The sequence below is a fragment of the Aphelocoma coerulescens genome, chromosome 1 (assembly GCF_041296385.1).
Source record: "Aphelocoma coerulescens isolate FSJ_1873_10779 chromosome 1, UR_Acoe_1.0, whole genome shotgun sequence".
Taxonomy (NCBI): domain Eukaryota; kingdom Metazoa; phylum Chordata; class Aves; order Passeriformes; family Corvidae; genus Aphelocoma; species Aphelocoma coerulescens.
In genome coordinates, this window is record NC_091013.1 from 32181162 (window position 1) to 32199524 (window position 18363).

At 39.7% G+C, this 18363-nt stretch overlaps 1 protein-coding gene across 1 annotated transcript in view; it reads left to right on the plus strand.

Moving 5' to 3' along the window:
- The window catches only part of VWA3B (von Willebrand factor A domain containing 3B), a 62037-nt gene that overhangs the window by 12152 nt on the left and 31522 nt on the right, over positions 1-18363 (plus strand). Inside the window, exons 7-11 of the mRNA XM_069029133.1 lie at positions 4476-4645; positions 6498-6622; positions 13179-13295; positions 15906-16102; positions 17263-17417. Coding sequence (XP_068885234.1) covers positions 4476-4645; positions 6498-6622; positions 13179-13295; positions 15906-16102; positions 17263-17417 — 764 coding nt within the window. The remainder of the gene's footprint in view (positions 1-4475; positions 4646-6497; positions 6623-13178; positions 13296-15905; positions 16103-17262; positions 17418-18363) is intronic.

Here is an 18363-nt window from a genome sequence, read left to right on the forward strand (position 1 = left end):
TTCCTGATGAGTAATTTAAAAATTTTATTTAGATTTCAGCATTGTCTGGATGAAAAAAAAAGTCTTGTTGGACCTGGTGGGTCTCTGTTTGAATAAACAGAAATTAAAATCTGTCAGACAGTGAGACATCTATTATTATTTTTCCAGATATTGGTGGGCCAGTATCTGGGGGAATCAGTTGTGGCAGGTGCTCAACATAAACCAAACTTCAGTGGCTCCTAAACAGAGTCATTATTATTCATAACTGACAGTTCACTTAAGTGCAACCTTCACTGTAGTGCAGATGGAGGATACCCCATTCAGTCCTAGGCAAAAGTTGTCTACTTACTGAGCAGTCATAAATAACTCATTCCTAAGAACTGGCTTCATTCACAGAAGTTGCTCCAAAACAATAGCTCTTTTTTTTTTTTTTCGCCCTAGACATGGCTCTTCTTGTCATTCCTTTAGCTGGTCTTTTCTTCCCATGTGTGGTGACTCCTTAGATTTCCTTTCCTTATGACCTGTCAATCCCAAGCTGAAGATCAGTCTGCTGTAATGTTGCAATCCTTTGAGCTCTACCTGCCACAAATGCATCCGCACTGTCTAACCTCCAGTTCTGTACAGGTGCCACTCCGTGAAGTGTGGATAATTCATCCAAAACACCTCCCTACCAAGATCAAGACTATGAGGACTATTCATGCTGTTCTCCTTTCTGTTCTTGTATGAATTTTGTTTAAATGTAAAAATTACAGTTTTCAAAATGTGAAGGATTCACTTAAAAGGTTTTAATCTTTCCCCACTAACCTGTAAGGAACATTTCCTTTGTGGTATGTCATTGCTGGGTTTGTAGTTAAGTAGAGTGAATTTTCTGGGGTTCACAATTTTTTTTTTATTTTCTTGTGAGGGGTTGGTTCTGTATCAGCTATGCCAAATAAACGTCAGCATTTTAAAAGTTGCAGAGGCAGGCAGTAAATCCCTTGGAGAAAGTGTGAAAATTTCTATTCTTGTTGAATATCAAGTTTATGAATTAATGGCGGTCTTAAAAGGGAGAGGAAGAAGATGTGAATCCAAAGAAACACTGGGAAAAATGGTTGTGCAATATGCATGCATTCCTCTGGGCCAGGAGCCTCTTCAGCAAAAGCAGTAGGAACATGGTGTTGTCCAAGGACTGGGTCTCATCTGGGAGATCTGTGTGCAGGCTCAGATAGCTTTTTAGCTGGAGGAAGGCAGATGGGGAACTTTGTAAAACTGAACTAGAACACAGATAGATGCAAGAGTTCGTTCTTTTTGTTTCTGTGTACCTTTTTCTAAAGCTAGTAAGTATTTTGTTAATCTTACACTTTAATAAAACACATTCATTTTTTTCTTTGCCCTTGGTATTTATCTAGAATTATCAGTGATGCTAGTACACCTGGTCCTGCTTGCTCCCAAGCAAGTGGAGTTTGTAACTATGGCCCCTGCCTCCCACATGGAGTGTCTCGACCCTCTGCAAGATCCAAGAGAAGTTCAAGGTGGCAAGGTGCTGCTTTGTTAGTTTGCCTGATCCAGCCCTAAATTGGGTTGCTGCTTGGGAGAGACGTCTTCCAGTGTTGAGGACGATGCCGAAAGGTAGAGGAGGAAGGAAGCTTGAAATGCAGAAATTACTCAGGGAGCTAGAATACAAATCAGTATCAAAGGCAGTAGTGGAAATATATGAGCACACTTGTAGGTGATACTGAATTTGCTTTACTACTGCATGAAATGATGTGAGTGCAGAAAGGTTTCCTCAGTGCTACCCCAGACTCAAATAGTTGTCTTTTGTGGTGCATGTCCTGGGATTCCTAGTAATATTCATAGAATCATGGAGTCACAGAATGGTTTGGGTTGGAAGGGACCTTAATGACCATTTAGTTCCAACACCCCTGCATAGGCATGGACACCTTTCACTAGACCAGGTAGCTCAAAGCCCCATTTAACCTGGCCTTGAACACTTCTTGGGATAGGGCATTCCTAACTTCTCTGGACAATTGTTCCCAGTGCCTTACACCCTCATAGTGGAGAATTTCTTCCTTGCATCTAATCTAAATCTACCATCCTTCAGTTTAGGCCATTCTCCCTTGTCCTTGTGAAAAGTCCCGCTCCAGCTTTCATGCCCCTTTAGATCCTGGAAGGTGCTATAAGGTCTCCCCAGAGCCGCCTTTTCTCTGGCTGAACAGCCCCAACCATCTCAGTCTGTCTTGATAGGAAAGATGCTCCATCACTGTGACCATCTTTGTGGCTCTCCTCTGGACTTGCTCCAGCAAGTCCATGCCTTCTTATGTTGGGGGTCCCAGAGTTGGACACAGTGCTCCAGGAAGAGTCTCATGGGTGTAGAGTAGAGAGGCAGACTCACCTCCCTTGACCTGCTGGCCCTGCTGATTTTAATGCAGCCTTAGATACAGTTGGATTTCTGGGATGCAAGCACACATTGCTGGGTCATGCTGAACTTCTCATCAACCAACACCCCCAAGTCCTTCTCCTCAGAGCTGCTCTCAATCCATTCTCCACCTAGCCTGTACTTGAACTTGGGATTGCCCTTACCCAGGAGCAGGACCTTGCACTTGGCCTTGTACTTCATGAAGTTCACTTGTCTCAAGCCTGTCCAGGTCCCTCTAGATGGCATCCCTTCCCTCCAGTGCATCAGACACCACACAGCTTGGTGGTGTTGGCAAACTTGCTGAGCGTGCCATCAGTCCCACTGCCCGTGTCACTGACAAAGATGTTAGAAAGTGCCAGTCCCCATATCGACCCCTCAGGATCACCATGGACATTCCACTTGGACATCAAACTGTTCGCCCCAAGTCTTGGACTGCAACATCCAGTCAATTCCTTATCCACTGAGTAGTCCATCCACCAAATCCACATTTCTCCAATTTAGAGACAAGGGTGTTGTGCAGAACAGAGTCAAATGCTTGATGCAAGTCCAGGTAGATGGGGTCAGTAACCCCGTTGTAGAAGGTTACCAGACTTGTCAGGCATGTTTGCCCTTAGCGAAACCTCGTTGACTTCTTATTTTCCATGTGCCTTAGCATAGTTTCCAGGATGATCTGCTCCATACTGGGCACAGAGGTGAGTGTATTCAAGTGTATTTTTTCAGTCAAACAACTATTTATCAGGTATTTATCAGCTGGTATGTACCATGCTATAGGGCTGATATACTGTACATATTGTCTTGAAAGTCATCATGGGATAGCTGTTTGTTACATTTGTTTTTAATGATGATGAAAATTCTGGAAACATACTCACTGTGAGGATTGTTACATGGATAAGTGCAGGTAACATAAAATCCCTCAAAATGCAGTATTCAAGCAATAACTAAAGGACATTTCTTCAGCTTCTCTCTCTTCTTGCAATAACATTTTCAGAATGTAAGTGTGTATAGTTATAGTAAACCTGCCAAACTCCCTCTGCCTTGGGAAGTATAAAAAATACAAATTATCTGTAAATACTAGCAGTAGCATTCAAATAATCACAGAATCACAGAATATGCTAAGTTGGAAAGGACCCACAGGATCATTGAACCCAACTCCTGGCCCTGCATAGGACCATGCCCAAGTCACACCATGTGCTGAGAGTGTTTTCCAAATGCTTCTTGAACTTTGTCAGGCTTGGTGCTGTGACCACTTCCCTGGGGAGCCCGTTCCTGTGCCCAACCACCCTCTGTGTAAAAAATTTTACTAATATCCAACCTAAACCTTCCCTCAACACAGCTTCAGGCAATTCCCTCACTGCTCACCACAGAGAAGAGATCAATGCTTACCCCTCCTCTTCCCTTCATGAGGAAGCTGTAGATTGCCATGAGGTCTCCCCTCAGTTTCCTCTTCTCCAGACTGAACAGACCCAAGTGACCTCAGACACTCCTTATACGGCTTCCCCTCACGGCCCATCTTTGTTGCTCTCTTTTGGACACTCTCCAATAGTTTAGTGTCTTTCTTATATTGAGGTGACCAGAATTGCACACAATATTCAAGGTGAGGTTGCACTAGTGCAGAATGGGACAGTCACCTCCCTTGATTGCCATCTTTCCTAACCTCAGAATACATGCTGCCAGTAAAACTATGTCTGGTATAAAAGTTCCTACTTTTCAGCCCTGGCAAGGCACCAACATAGCATGTCTCTTGATAAAAGTGGCATATGGCACAGAACCTTTTTCTGACTAATGATGCAGTTGTCTTTCCTTATACCTCTTTGGCTTCAGTTAACTTCTGTGGAAAGAGGCTTGCCTTGGGCAGAATCAGACCCAGGGACTGTGGGACAGGTTCTTGTCTCACTTGAGGAAATTTTGTGTGGCCTTCCTTTGAATTACTAGCATAAATGAGAGGAAGAACCAAAGCTCTGAAAATCTCATAGTCCAAGTAATGTATCAGTTTTACCATATTTTCCTACCAATACTGAGCACAGGATGGTGCTGGAATAAATATCAGACATTTATGTAAAACAGTGTCTTCCAATTACCTTTTTTTTCTGTTTAACGACAGGTTGAAGCTGTTTATTACTTTGCTGTAGGGGATGTTCCAGTGGACACGAAGCAGCTACTCCTTGAGAAGGTTTCAGATGGCTTCTGTCCAGTCAACACAGTGTCTTTCAATGCTAGAGATGATGAAACTATTCTTTTTCTGAAGGAGCTGAGCCGCTTGGCCTCTGGCAGGTATGATAGAGAAGGACAGTAAAGATTTCAGTACTCATGAAGTCCTTTGCTGATAGGAATGGTATTGGGACATACCTGAATATAATCCATGAGGAAAATGAGACAAAGTAGTTCAGTAAGTGATCCGGGGATGGGGAAATAAGAGATATGAGTAGAATGCAGACCCTACTTAAACAGACCAGCTTTTTTTTGCATATGTTCTCACTGGCTTGGAGAAAGGCCATTCCCTTTTTATGCCCAAAATTGTCTGTCATCTGCCTTTCTCTTGAAGTCTGGAAAACTGTTCAGGGGAAATGGTCACAACATAAACTGAAGTAAGTTTTTATTGTGTTGCTTTGTACATTAGGAATATCCACAAGCACCAGAAAACGATCTAGAGTTTTGCTGGATCAAGTGCCATAGAGACATGTACTGGAAAGGAAATGCCTGTCCTAAATGAGCAGCTCATGGAATAACAGAAAATTGATGGGGTGTTATTCTTCAGGCCTGATTGTGTGGAAAAGCAGTTCTGTACCATGCTTTCTAGCATCCTTTTTTTATGGTTGGTGGAAATTAATATATTCCACATGGCTTGTTGACTGCTTTATCCTGGGAATCAGCCATGTGGTGAGAATCAGCCTTCAGTAGAAGTGGATAAGACGAATTAAATCTTGATTCTGTTATCAAAATAAGGAAAACAAATGAACAAATACCAAACCCACAAGACCAAACTCATGCTCAACAGCAAGAAGGCAGTAGGTGTCAGTAGGTGTTTGTCTGCTTAACAGAAGTCACTGTACAGATACAGACTTGTGAAATGGCTGCTAGCTTTTTCTGTTTCACTGTTGTTTGTGCAAGAGTGGGAAGCCCTCCAACAGTAGAAATCTCCCAAATGACAGCAGAGCAATTGGTAAGATGGCAGCTGCTTAGCTCTTTTATAGCCATCTGTGTTTAGAAATAGCTTTTAGGAGATGGGAGCGTCTGCCAAAAACAAGACTGTGGGAAAGTGTTATGTTTGTTCTGGTCTGATGTGTGTTTAAAATGATTGTGGTCATTTAGAAGCATGGTACCTCTATGGTACCAGGTACATTGCTAGTCACTATTCCTCATTTTCTTTTGGCAGTGTTTTTACCTTCTTTATTAAAGGAAAGTGAATGTTTCTTGTATGGTAGAAACAGGCAAAAAGGGTTGTGGCAGGGAGCTGAGAGGAATTGTTTTGTTTGATACGATTCTCACTGTCGTCTTTTTACATGAGTCTAGCTTTTGTGCACAGACTTACAGGGACAGTTAATAACTTGCTGGTGGATATTTGCCCAATAACTGTCTATAAGTTTAAGTCAGCTTTCCCACAGGAACAGCCAAGATCATGGGCTTTTCATGGCTTGAACCTGTTTCTAGTGTAGTTCTGTTTTAGAAATGCATCTTTTTCCTGCTCTGAGAGCTTCTCTGTTTTGACAATGAGGATAAATGAAGTCTGCTTGGCATCCTGATTTGTATGTTGATAATGAAATAAATGCTCTTGTTAGTCTTTCAACTGGGAGGATAATCTGATAAAAAGGTGTTAGCGTCATCTCAGACATCTTAAATTACATGCCTGCTCCCCCTGTTAAAAGCATTAATTAAAAATAGATTTCCAGGAAATTGAAGAGTAAGGTGCCTTGCAGTAAGTAATATCAAAAAGAAAGAATATTCTACATGGGAAGACTTCAGAAAGTACATAAACGTAAATAAAAAGTTTGATAATATTAGTAATCTTACTGTAGTTGAAGCTTTAGATAAAATTCTGAAGTTGTATGTGTAAAAAACATCTCTTTAAAATTAGAGAAGTATTTATGTAGTTTGTGTACTGGTGGAAACTCATTTTGTATTACAGATTCCATGCTTTTGCTGAGAAGAATGACTGTAGAGATTCTCCTGGACCTGCACTGAAGTACGAAGAGGATGGAAAAATTTTAATTGCCCTGAGCTCCAGAAAAGTGAAAGGGCGAAGGCCACTAGGTAGACAATATAAACCCCAAGATTATACTGATATTATCAGCGATTTTTCAAAATGGAAATGCAGTATAGGAACTTGATGAGTGTAAAATCAAAAGAAACCTGTAGGTGTGGGTGGGGTGAGGACAGGACTGGTCTAATGGAAATTCTCTGGGTGGGAAGGAGAGGGCAAGGAAAAGAGAAAAATGGAGTAGAGGATGTGCATGTGATAATGAAAGAGAAGAGGAAAAAAAAGGGAGAAGAAGATAATTTATTTAGGAATATGAAGAATAGTACTTGTGTGCTTATGCCAGTGACCTTGTGGAAATGTATAGAGAAATAGAGTAGTGCAGAAAACCATATGATACAACAGCCACATCAATATAGGCCAAGTTCTTAGGTAATATAAGGGGATTAAATCAACATGAGATTTACTTGCTTCTCCCAAGAATTTGTCACTAAGACGGGCAAAAAGCACAGTAAAGTGACTGTCAAGAAAGCAGTGCAAAGTGCTGGTGGGAGAATTGATAGAAAAAATACCAGGAGGAAACAACCAAAATAAACAGTTTCACTGGTGGGTGGAGCTGGGCAGAAAGCTCAGTGTGTTTCTCATTAGTCATAGTGCTACTTCCTCTGGGTACGTGTTCAGTGGGACTGGAGTGGTTTCAGCCGGGGTGGGAGGAGAGGGGCTTGTGATGTGAAGTGAGTCTTTGTGTGCCAAATTTGATATATTTTTCAGCAGGAGAGTAAAAAAAATACTTCTTTTAGATATCAGGAATCATAAGACATTTTTAGTCTAATGGCTTAACACACACAGCCAGCCACACACACACACACCTGCCCACGCCCCCTCGTTATGGTGGGGGCATTAATGTTGCCCCAAAGGTAGAACAATGTTATCCTCTTCTCACTGTTAGGGCATATATGGCATAAGGTGGATTTGGTGGCTCATGTAAGGCTGCTAGTCAGTCTTGGACTAACTGGCCTATATTTGGGTTGTAATCAAGTTTCTTGTGTACCTATCCTTCACTAGGACCATGATTATAACAGTACAAGAGAAAGAACCATTGTAGGGGGGCGGAAATAAAGGAGTGAGGTATCACCTGCTTTTTTGGGTTGTGAAGGGACACTCAAGCCTCACTCATGCAGAGCTTAGAAACCAACAGCAGAGTCTGCTTCAAAACACTATTGTTTCATATGTGGAGCATATGAATGTGGAGCAGTGTAATGCCTTCAGTCTGCCATGAGTGCTTTCTTGCTGTGCCACATTTGGGGGTGTGCATGGGGGGGAGCTGGCTCCCTCTTCCCCTGGGGCAGTCAGCCTGTTTCAATAGATGAGCCTAGAGCTCCTATATGACTGAAATTACTTCCTCACCACTGTTTCTAAAGCTGAAAGCTGAATAGCTTTAATCGCTCGAAAGGACAGTAATCCCCTTGAAGTGCATTGTCTGTTGTGTCTTATTGCTATTATGGAGTAGAATTTACACATTAAAAAGGAACACAATTAGCTTTCTGCATTTACTGGGTATTACAAGCACAGTCATGACATCACTGGCAGCCAATTGGAGTGTTTCAGTCATATGCAGAATCTAAAGTCCTTTCAGAAAAGAAAACACATTGAAGACATTATTCTGGTCTGAGTCTGATTTCTCTTGTTTCAGAGACTCCTTCAGGGTGTAGTAATAAGGCAATAAAAATAAAAGTGTCGATTACTCACTAATGGGCTCTGAAACTGGTTCTTGGATGCGTGGCATAAACTACACAAGGAAATAAATAGAGAATGAACCAGAGATTAAATCTTCCAAATGTGGTCTTTCTAGAAAATAAAGGGAGGCACAGGAATATTTTGATTATGTTCCTTTTGCACCACAAATGCAACAGCTGGAAACTGAAACTCATAACCATGTTTTATGGACTGGAAAAGCTGTTTTAAGGACATCTGATAGTTTCTGGGTATCCACTGAATATCAGCATTTTGCAAATATGGTATATCTTCATGTTCACTCCTTTTCATCGGCTTAACCAAAACAAGTCAGAAGTGAACTTTTAAAAATTTTAGATAAGCGCTCAGTTCTCCCCTATTTTGCATCTTGAGCAGACATTTAGAAAACAAGTGTGAGAAACTGACAATTTTGAAATTTTTTACATCATATTGAGTGGGTGCTCAAGATCAAAACAGGTGTAACTCATTAAAGAATTAAGGTCCTTATGCTGGCAGTCTCAGATTTACTTATAGCAGAGAAATGCTTTTACGTAAAGCCTAATTTCACCAATGTGATAATACCTCCTCATCCAGCACTAATTTTCCTGTTATCACTTCTGCCCACATTCTTTGTGCAGTTTATTCATCTGCAAAAAGATGTAGAATTAAGCAATCTTGTTATGAAGTTAAAATTATAAGTGGAAAGGAGGTGACGTTTAAGTTGGAAGTTGAAGACGTAGAGGGCAAGGAATGGTGGAAGCTGTGGAGAAAAGATGTCTTTCTGGAAAAGGGCACATTTGTGTCATCTGCTTGGAGTAACAGGGTGAAGAGTGCTACATAGGGCTTGAAAAGCAGTGGTGCTTTGAACTAGATCCTGAAATGAATAGAGGGTCCTTGGTGGCTGACATAGAAACAGTAAATTTCTGTGTAGTGGTTTCTGTGTGGTGGAATAGATGAGCTGGCATGTGTAGAGAAAATGCAAATAGACTGAAATCAGGATTTTACTGATGTGATAAATCCAAACAGGGAAGTTTCTGACCTCCTTGTGAACAGTATAAGGCTCTGTTCTTAGGTGTGCTTGGTTTTTTACATTTACTTGATTGTCACAGGAAAAATTTCAGGTTGTGTGTGTAAAAAAGGGAATCATAAGAGTGTCATTCCCCTGTATGACATTGAAGTCAATGACCCCTGCGCTGTTTATGTACACTGACATGGGAAAGAACTTGGAGAGCCAGGATAATGGCTGAAGAGTAGCTACTTTGCTACTCTTTGCAAAGATCATTGCCTCTGCTTTTTTCTTGTGTGCTTTGTCTAGTCTCAGCAGCCTAACCTTGGCCTAGCAAATCTCTTTGCTAATGTGTAGAGAGTGATGCAGATAGCTGTTCTGTGATGCCACTTGGGATACAAAGTTCATTTGCTTTGTCCATTTGCCCAGTGGAAAAGGGACAGGATTGGGCTGCAGCGAGTTTGAGTGCTGTTTGACCTGGCAGGTATGCAGGTAAAAGCTGTGGACTACCCTCTTATGCTTCTTTGTGCCTTCATTCATGCCCCTCTAAATGGAGATTTTAAAAATCAGTGCTTGAGGGTATATTTCTGTGTTCTACTGCCACGTGGAGGCTGAGAAAGGGACTGGCAGTGAAGAAAATAAATTTCCCCATCTTCCCTTGCTAGCAAATTCATTTTCAAATAGATCGTATTCCATTATATTTGGATTTGCTTGCTTCCACGGTCTAAGTCAGATAATCAGACAAGTAAGAAATACTTTTTTTCCATGATTTGCTTTTGTATTGGTATTTGCTTCCTGTTTCAAAGATATTGTAGATACTTTGTAGGCTTTTTTTTTTTTTTTTTTTTTTTTTTTTTTTTTTTTTTTTTTTTTTTTTATGTAGGCTTTTTCATTAGCAATATGGAAATCAAATAGGTTACTGTGACTTGTCAAACCAGATGAGTTTGTTTGAGTGGAGGTACATGTGGGGAAGCTGCTTCTTTTGAGATTGTCTGCCAGTTAAATAACTGGGAAATGGAAATGAGGGAGTTAGGAGTTTCCTTGTACATGTGAAAGTGCGTTTGTGCTTTTGCTTAGATCTACCGTCTTGCTTCTCAATTCGCTGGTGTCAGCAAAATGCTTCTGCTCCTTGCCACAAGCTTTCCCCACACCCTTCCTCATCCTCTTCCTCTTTCTCAAGGCCTCCCTTCTCCAGAGCAGAAACGCCTGTACCGGCGGGCAGGGCACTCGTGGAACATTAGCCAGGGTGAGGCGCTCTGCACGGTCAGGATGGCTGCGGGAAGAGCCGAGGGAAGCCGACTGCGCTTGGCGCAGGCCGACGTGTGCAGCAGGGTGTTCAGGCCGGTCCCCTCGCGTGGGACTGGTAGCCACCCTCCTGCCATTGCAGTGGGGTGCGTTTTGAATCAGAACCAGAGCGTCCCCAGAGGTCTGGCTGTTACACTGCCAGCCAGGGCACGTGGGGAAGTGCTTCATGGCAGGGGGAACCAGGAGAACCCTTTCTCTCCCTGGTTCAAGTAATTTTTAAAGACAAATTATTCCTGGGACATGGATGCCTGAATGTGTGCAACAGACAGTGGGCTTGGAGTGGTTGTGAACTGCACCCTCCAGAAAGGTGACTTTCTTTGGCTGGTGGTCCCCAAAAAATGGCACATCTGAGGTGTGAGCAGAGGGAATTTAAACCAAATTAAATTTGGGTTCATGCTTTCTTGGCCATTTACCAGTGATACACTTTGAGGGATGTGCCACAGTTGAGAGCCACATCTGGAAGATACTATGCCTTGCATGTGTATGTAGGTTTTGATTTTGGGGGTTCAGTTTTGAAAGGTACAGGGTTTTTCTTCCTTCTTAGCTGTCGGGGAAAAGAGGTTGAGGTAGAGGTGCAGCTGAGCTTCCTGTGTAGAGAGAGAAAGCTGCTGTGGATATCACTGCTTGCAAGCTTCTCTCCCAGTTGAATCCAGGAAAAAATGTTGTAAAAATGTTGACAAAAAAAGGTTTTCTAAGCAACCAGAACTTCCCAATGTGCAATTCTTGGTGCCTGCATTTGTCCTGTGTACCAAGTGACATCAAGCATACTTGCTTTTAAGGGGCATGCAGTTATACTTTGCTGTGCTGCAAGCATAAAGAGGGAAATAATATCTTCTCATATAATATCAATTCAATACATTTACCTTAATGGGGACAGTAACAATAATCCTGTAAAACTGATGAGTCCATAGCATCAATTTAAGGGGAAATGAAGCAACAAAATGATATAGTTGTTATTGTTTTAGAGATAGTTGAAGTATACATATTTCTTTCACTATTTTCAAACATTACATTGAAAATATTCATAAAATTAAATCTGGATGAAAGTAATTGATAGCTTGTGGAGGATATCCAGATTTAGTTGGAGACAGTGCCACTGGAATTGCATTCTTAACACCCTTAAACTTAGACCTATGTGCATGCATGGTTTGAATGGATGTGTTTGCATTTCTGGGGAGAGATTGCTTATAAAATAAAAGCTGACTTCTTTCTGAAATATTTGAAGAGAATACTTTTCTTAAGTTTAACAAGTAATGATTATAGACTGAGGTTTTTTCACCCTTTTGTGTTTTATGTTGTAGAATGATCTGCCTTACTAAAGCTTTTGGTGATTTAGGAAATGTTGATCTTTGTCCTAATGGTTGCAACAGATGTTTTTGAAATGCAGGAAGGTCCCAGGAGATGGCAGTGTATAATAACACAATTCAAAGTATTTCTTGGAAGCTGAAAGCATTTCACAATTAAAATGGAGTTCTTATTTGTATTGCATTCTTCTTCTTCTTTCTGGAAAGTTTATCAAAGAACAAAATGATCAGGTTTGTTTGTTTACTGGTAGCCTACTTTAGTAAACAAGTTTGCATGTCTTATCTTTCATACAGTGAACCATCACTGTATATTAACTGAACTACTGAATGATAATATACAGTTTGCCTTGTTCAGCATTTTTATGTGCAATTCATTAATGGGTTGTGATCTGCAATAGTTTGTAACCTATATTTGTAGTTAGGATAGCTGATGATTCAGTTTCTTTTATATTTTTACTGTAACGCTGCACACAGTATCTCTGCATTGTCCTATATTACAGTTTAAACTCTGAGACTAACCTAATTTAACATATTTTTAATAAGGATCATACTGCTTAGGTATACAAGGGGTCTCAATTTTAGTAGTTTCTCTTTGTGAAATAAATAAATATTTTTATTATTTTCATCAAGAAAGACATATCAGTCAAAATTAAGAAAACCTTGTCTCAATTCCAGTTTTGGATTTTTCCATTTTTTTTTTGACAATATAGCCTGGTAGTAAAAAAAAAAATTTGGTAGTATTTGTTTATGACTGTTGAGAATTTTTGGGATGAAAATAAACTTATCTTTAGCAAAAATCCATCAGATAGTCATCAGGGAAAGAAGATTTAAATAAAATTAATTATGTACTTTAGGAAATGGAAAGAGTCAAAAATGTCTTCTCTTTAAAATGTCAAAACTGTGTTTAATATTTGGAGCCAAGTTTTGCAATGAAGTCCAGGGGGCAACAAGTGATTTCAGTGTGGAGTTTTCTTATTATTTTCTGGCAGTGTTAAAATATATTTGCTTCCACTGTGGGTACAATCTGTGGCCAACTTTGGAGGTTAGGTCCAACATACTAAGCACCTCTCATATCGTGGAGCCAGCTTTGAGCCCTTTTTTGAAGTCTGTCAGAGAACAACACTTGTCATTGCAACGAGACCTCAAGAAAACAAGGTTATATGGCAACATCTGGATAGACCGATGACTTTGTGGTGATTGAGGAGTTATAAAAAGTTGAAATTGTATAAAAATGTGAAGCTCTATTTATTATTTCTTTTGCAGTAGCTGGTGTCTGTGAAGATGTCTTTTTGATCTGGAAGGAGCTGGAGGAAGCCAGGAGTACAGTGAGACAAGTTCAGAAAATTTTATCAGAATCTGACCGGTCTGCTTCTCAAGACGGTATCATTTATGTTTCTTTCAAGACAGCTACCATTACATTAACAATCAACATCTTTTTGTGAACAGTTTTGATTGCACATCAATTTGGGGATGATTTTCTCAGAAATGTCTATTTACAGGTTATAGCACCTCTATGTCTATATAGCACCTTTAATTGTTATCTAAATTTAGGATTGCTTAAAACTTTCCAATACAAATCTCTATTTACTATGGCTTAAACTTGCTAAACTTTAACAGCTCAGGCTGAAACACACTATTTTTATTTTACCAGTGACTAGGTTTAGAAGTTACCTGGATTTTAAGATATGGAAATTACTTTGGGTTATTTTTCATTATCCCTTCCTGTCTGCCTGAACCAGTAATATTTAGCTTGTTCTACACAGTGCTAGGGAAATACCAATACTGTCCCATCACAGTTTTCTTGGGATAGCCTCCAACCTGGTAGCTAGTTCATTCCATGTAAAGGGAAGAAGCAGAGGGGTTGCATTTTTGCAAAGGCAGAGGTCTGAAAACAATTCAAAATAAGCACTCTGGCAACTCTTGTCTTAAGAAACATGAAGGAACACCTACATGTCTTCATTAAACCGGTAGTTCTTGCCATTATGTTTGGCCTAGAACATGACTTGTTGTTCTGTGCATATTGATTGAATTGAGCCCTGTTGGAGACAGAAGCATAGCTGGTTTCTGTAGTTATGCTCTGGAAGGTTTTTACAAGGGACAGTGAGAAGCTACTCAGCCCCGCTAGGATGGAGATGCTCTGGGCATGCTCTGAAGCAGAATGATGCCACTGACAAGACTTAAATACTAAAAGCTTAGGAATCTGTGGAGTCTAGGCACCTTCAGCATTGGACTGCAACTGAGGGAGTGGGTTTTCAGGATCACAGACAAGATCATCAGTACTTACTTTCTTAGTTAGTCCTGGTTTTAAAATACTTACATGGTATCCAGTGGTATTTTTTTGTGTAAGTTGATACAAGATGCAGGTTGAATTAGCACGAGTCATGGGTGATTTTGTATAGCTCTAGTACTGTTTTTGCAGTTGCTTTCACTTTGTCTAGATGGAGGCTGGGACCAGATGGCCTTTTCTGGATCATCTGCTGAGGAATGCTTTGTACAATCAGTTGGTCAGTAACTTGAACTGTTTTGACATGTGTGACTGGTGTGGTGATGATGAAGATTTAAAGCTGAGAACTCTCTCTGGCTGCACTGGGTTTGAATTTCTGTCCATAACATAACTATAGTTAAATCTAGAGGTTTTTTTAATCTCTGAAGGCATGATGTCATTTGTTACACTGATAAGAGCATCTTCTGAGTTAGCAGGACTTCCCATACGAAGTTAAACGTCTCTTCTGTAATGCATATTGAACAAAGACACCACAATAAAACTGCAAGGACAGCCTTAATGTCAATGTTTCCTGACTGCACAGCTTTAATGTTCTTTTAGTGTTTGCCTTGATACATAATCACTTCATAAATAAATTAAAAGAAATGAAAGTACAGTGTGATATATTTTTTAAGTTCTTCAGCATTATTTGGCTATTGCCCATTGATCCAAATAACTGTAGTTTTTCAGTTTTCATGTGTTTTCTTCCCGGTTCTGCTGTCCTGATCTGTTTAAAATGTTTTGCAGCAAAATATCTCTATGTAAAGCATGTAGAAGAAAGAAAACAACAGTTTTCTTTTCAAAATTGTGAGCACATTTGTGACACTTGTTGTTCTAAGGACCACAAGCAATCATAAAGCAAAGGTTTCCATATAAACAGGCTCTGATCGTGCACCTGCCCTGATGTTGGCTCATCTGTGTGTGTGTAAAGGGAAGTGGATACCTCCATAGGTTTATTTACAGGCTCAGGATCTCACTACTGTGGTCACTGTAGCTGCATCTAAACTGAGTAGACATTTATACCACCTTGGTCCACCAAAATTAAAGTGTGACAAAATAAATTCACCCTGCTATGAGACCCACTGCCTGGTCATTTGATTTAGGTGTGGTTTACTGGGATAGTGATGAGTGAGTGGAGGGTCCCGTATCCTATTATTTTATCTGTATTATCTGTATACTGTATTGGTGTCCAGAGATGTGCAGTGCCCTACCTTAAGACAGCCCTTGGAAAATTTATAAGTCAATATGACATTGTCGTTTGCCTTTTACTTTAAGTAGCTGTCTCTAAAAAGATTAGTGTTAACCAATGGTCTTGACTGTATTTTCAATTATATCTCTATTGTTTCATTTGCTCAAATGATTCTCTTGAAGTTAGACGTCTTATTCAGGAATACTTTCTGTCATTTTGTAATTCAACTACTAAGAAAATTCCTTTTATATGTTGATCTTCTCACTATTTATTGTCTTTGCTCCCTGTCTTCTGGTGGCTTTTTTCCCAGTTACAAAGGAATTTGTTGCAATGAGTTGTCTGATAAGAAAAAGCCCCACAGCCGAAGTAGAGACTACTAAAAATCACTCAGAAATATCTATTCACTGCAGTGCTGTCAGAGCAAGCAGAACAAGTTTGAAAATTTTGATTCTGCAATCAGAGTCTGTTTTTGAAAATAGCTTATCCAGAATGAACCATGTTATACAGGAGATTTTGTTTGTTTTATTTTCTTTATTAGCAAACAAAGCTGATCATCCATTACCAAAACATATAACTGACAAATATTTGACATCTGAGAAGTGGTTGCAGAAGTATGGCTTGAAAGCTCAGAAGCTCACACTGTATGATGCACTTGCTGATTGTGTTTTTCGCCATGTAGATGGGCTTGTTGACATAAAAACTAAACCAGAGGATGAATGTTCACAAACTGATGCTGTGAGTATTGTTCATGTTCCCTCACATCCCGTGAGTTGTTCGTTTTTTCTTTTAAAGTTTGAAAACTTGATTGATGTGATGCCTTTTCCTGGTCTTAAAATCAAGAGTCATACACGGTTAGAAGGGGAAAAGGGATTTTACCTTGGTATTTATTTTAAGGATCCTTAGGTGCACACGTCCAGGTCATATGCATCAAGATGCACCCCGCCGAGTCTCTATCTCCCCAACATTGGGTATAACATTATAGGTTTTACTAATTAGCATATCTATCAAAGATTCCCCAATGAGAGGCTCAAGTGAGCCCCCCTCCCCAAAGAACCTTCCCCTGGATGGTTCTATCTTGGTTTACAGAATGTGTTCTGGAGAGGACTTGGGGTCTGGGGCACACTGATCCCTAGCTACGAAGCTTCTAAAATGTTTAGTCTCTTAGCTTGACAAACAAGTCTAAGAATGTAGGCAAAAGGCACTAGGAGTACAGAAGTTGTGAAAAAGGTATAACAGGGGTATGAAAGAAAAGGCAAAAATCTTCATGGCATCAGATGGATAAATTGATGATATAGTATATGGCCTTGTTGTTTTGTAGTTTTGTAGTTTTTGTTAAAATCAGATAATTAATTACTGAGACAAAGAGTGTCTTAAAGAGCTTTTTGAGACTGACTGCTTTAAGGACTCCTTGCTGGTTCACATAGAATCTAAAAGGGAGAATCAGAACTGGCTTAAGCAATGCCTTGGTTGTCTTTGTCTTTGTCTTTGTCTTTGTCTTTGTCTTTGTCTTTGTCTTTGTCTTTGTCTTTGTCTTTGTCTTTGTCTTTGTCTTTGTGAGGCAAAGATTGCTTGTCATCTTTAGAGGATGTGTTAGTCTCAGCTGCTGCAGTGTCTTGCAGGTCCTTAAAATATTTGGATTAATTTGTCTTCTTTTTGTTTTTCCCAAGCTTTACTATTGCACTGTTTGGTAAGCTTCTGGTTTTTACTAGCTGCAAGAACAAAACCAGTTTCTATTGAATCTTGCTAGCAGCAAATTCTGTGACCACCATATTCCATGTTTATTTCTACTCCCGTTCATGTGCAACAAGCATGTACCTTTGAAGTTTGTTCCCCAAATATTAAAGGCACTGCAAAATAGTATGTTTTGGACATAAAATGTGTTTTCTTTGTTGTAGGAGACAAAGAGGAAGGTAATCCATGCAAGATACTGTGACAAGTTTGTACATACTCTCTGGAAAGATGGATCTGTAGTTCATGTATATGTTACTACAGAAAAGTATAAGCAGTACAAAGAGAAAATGAGGACAGCTCTCAGACAAGTGGAAGGAAGGTTAGTGTTCTGTCACATAAAATCAGTTTGATTATTTTACATGAGCGTTGAAAAGTTTGACATTTACTGTCATAATAAGTTGAAGTGGTTGATAAACTGACAGCAGCAGTACTAAGCCAGAAGTCTATTTTAAATCAGAATCCTGTATGTAGGATTTCTTAGTAGCCATAGAGGAAACCTGATGAGGATTTCGAATTTTTTTTCTCCTTCTGAAACACAAGTGTGAAAGTCAGTCTGCACATTTTTGAATTACTGCTAAAAGTGCAAAAAAGTATTGGGACTATAAGGTGGCAGACAACTTCAAGAATCATCAATAAAACTCAGTAAACATTCATCCTGTGTACTTAGGATCCCTTGCAACACCAAGAAGCACAGCTTGGCTTGTGCTCAAGTGGTTATCTGCATTTTTTGCAATTTTGTGTTGAAGACAATTTTGAACAGTCTAGATCAGAGTCAGGGCATGTGCTATTAAGTAATGCACATGATCAGAAGTTTGCTGCTCAAACTAGCTGCCTAGTTTACATTTATGCAGCTGTACAGACACTTAGGTTTTGTATGAGATCTACAAAAAAAGAGACAGTCTAAGGTAGACCTAATTTAGAACAGAAAAAATAAATGTTGCTCTCTGTTTTGTATATATGGACAACGAGATGTCTTACTGAAGAAAGCAGGATGGAACTTTCATTTTATTGATGAATTTTTCATTTTATTGTTGCCTCTCAACCAAAAGTATAACAGCCTGATTACATTTAGCAAGGTCAAATAGAGTTTTGTTATTGCTTCTGGTTTATCTTCATCTTACTGTATTTAGGATAACATTTATATATGGTCAAAGGAAAATTTGAGAAAAGCAGTTTTGGTGAGTATGTATTTTTGAAATCCAAGTCAAGATTAAGGGCTTGCTGTTCTGAATGTTTCATCTAAACGTTAAGAAGTCTTGGTGGAC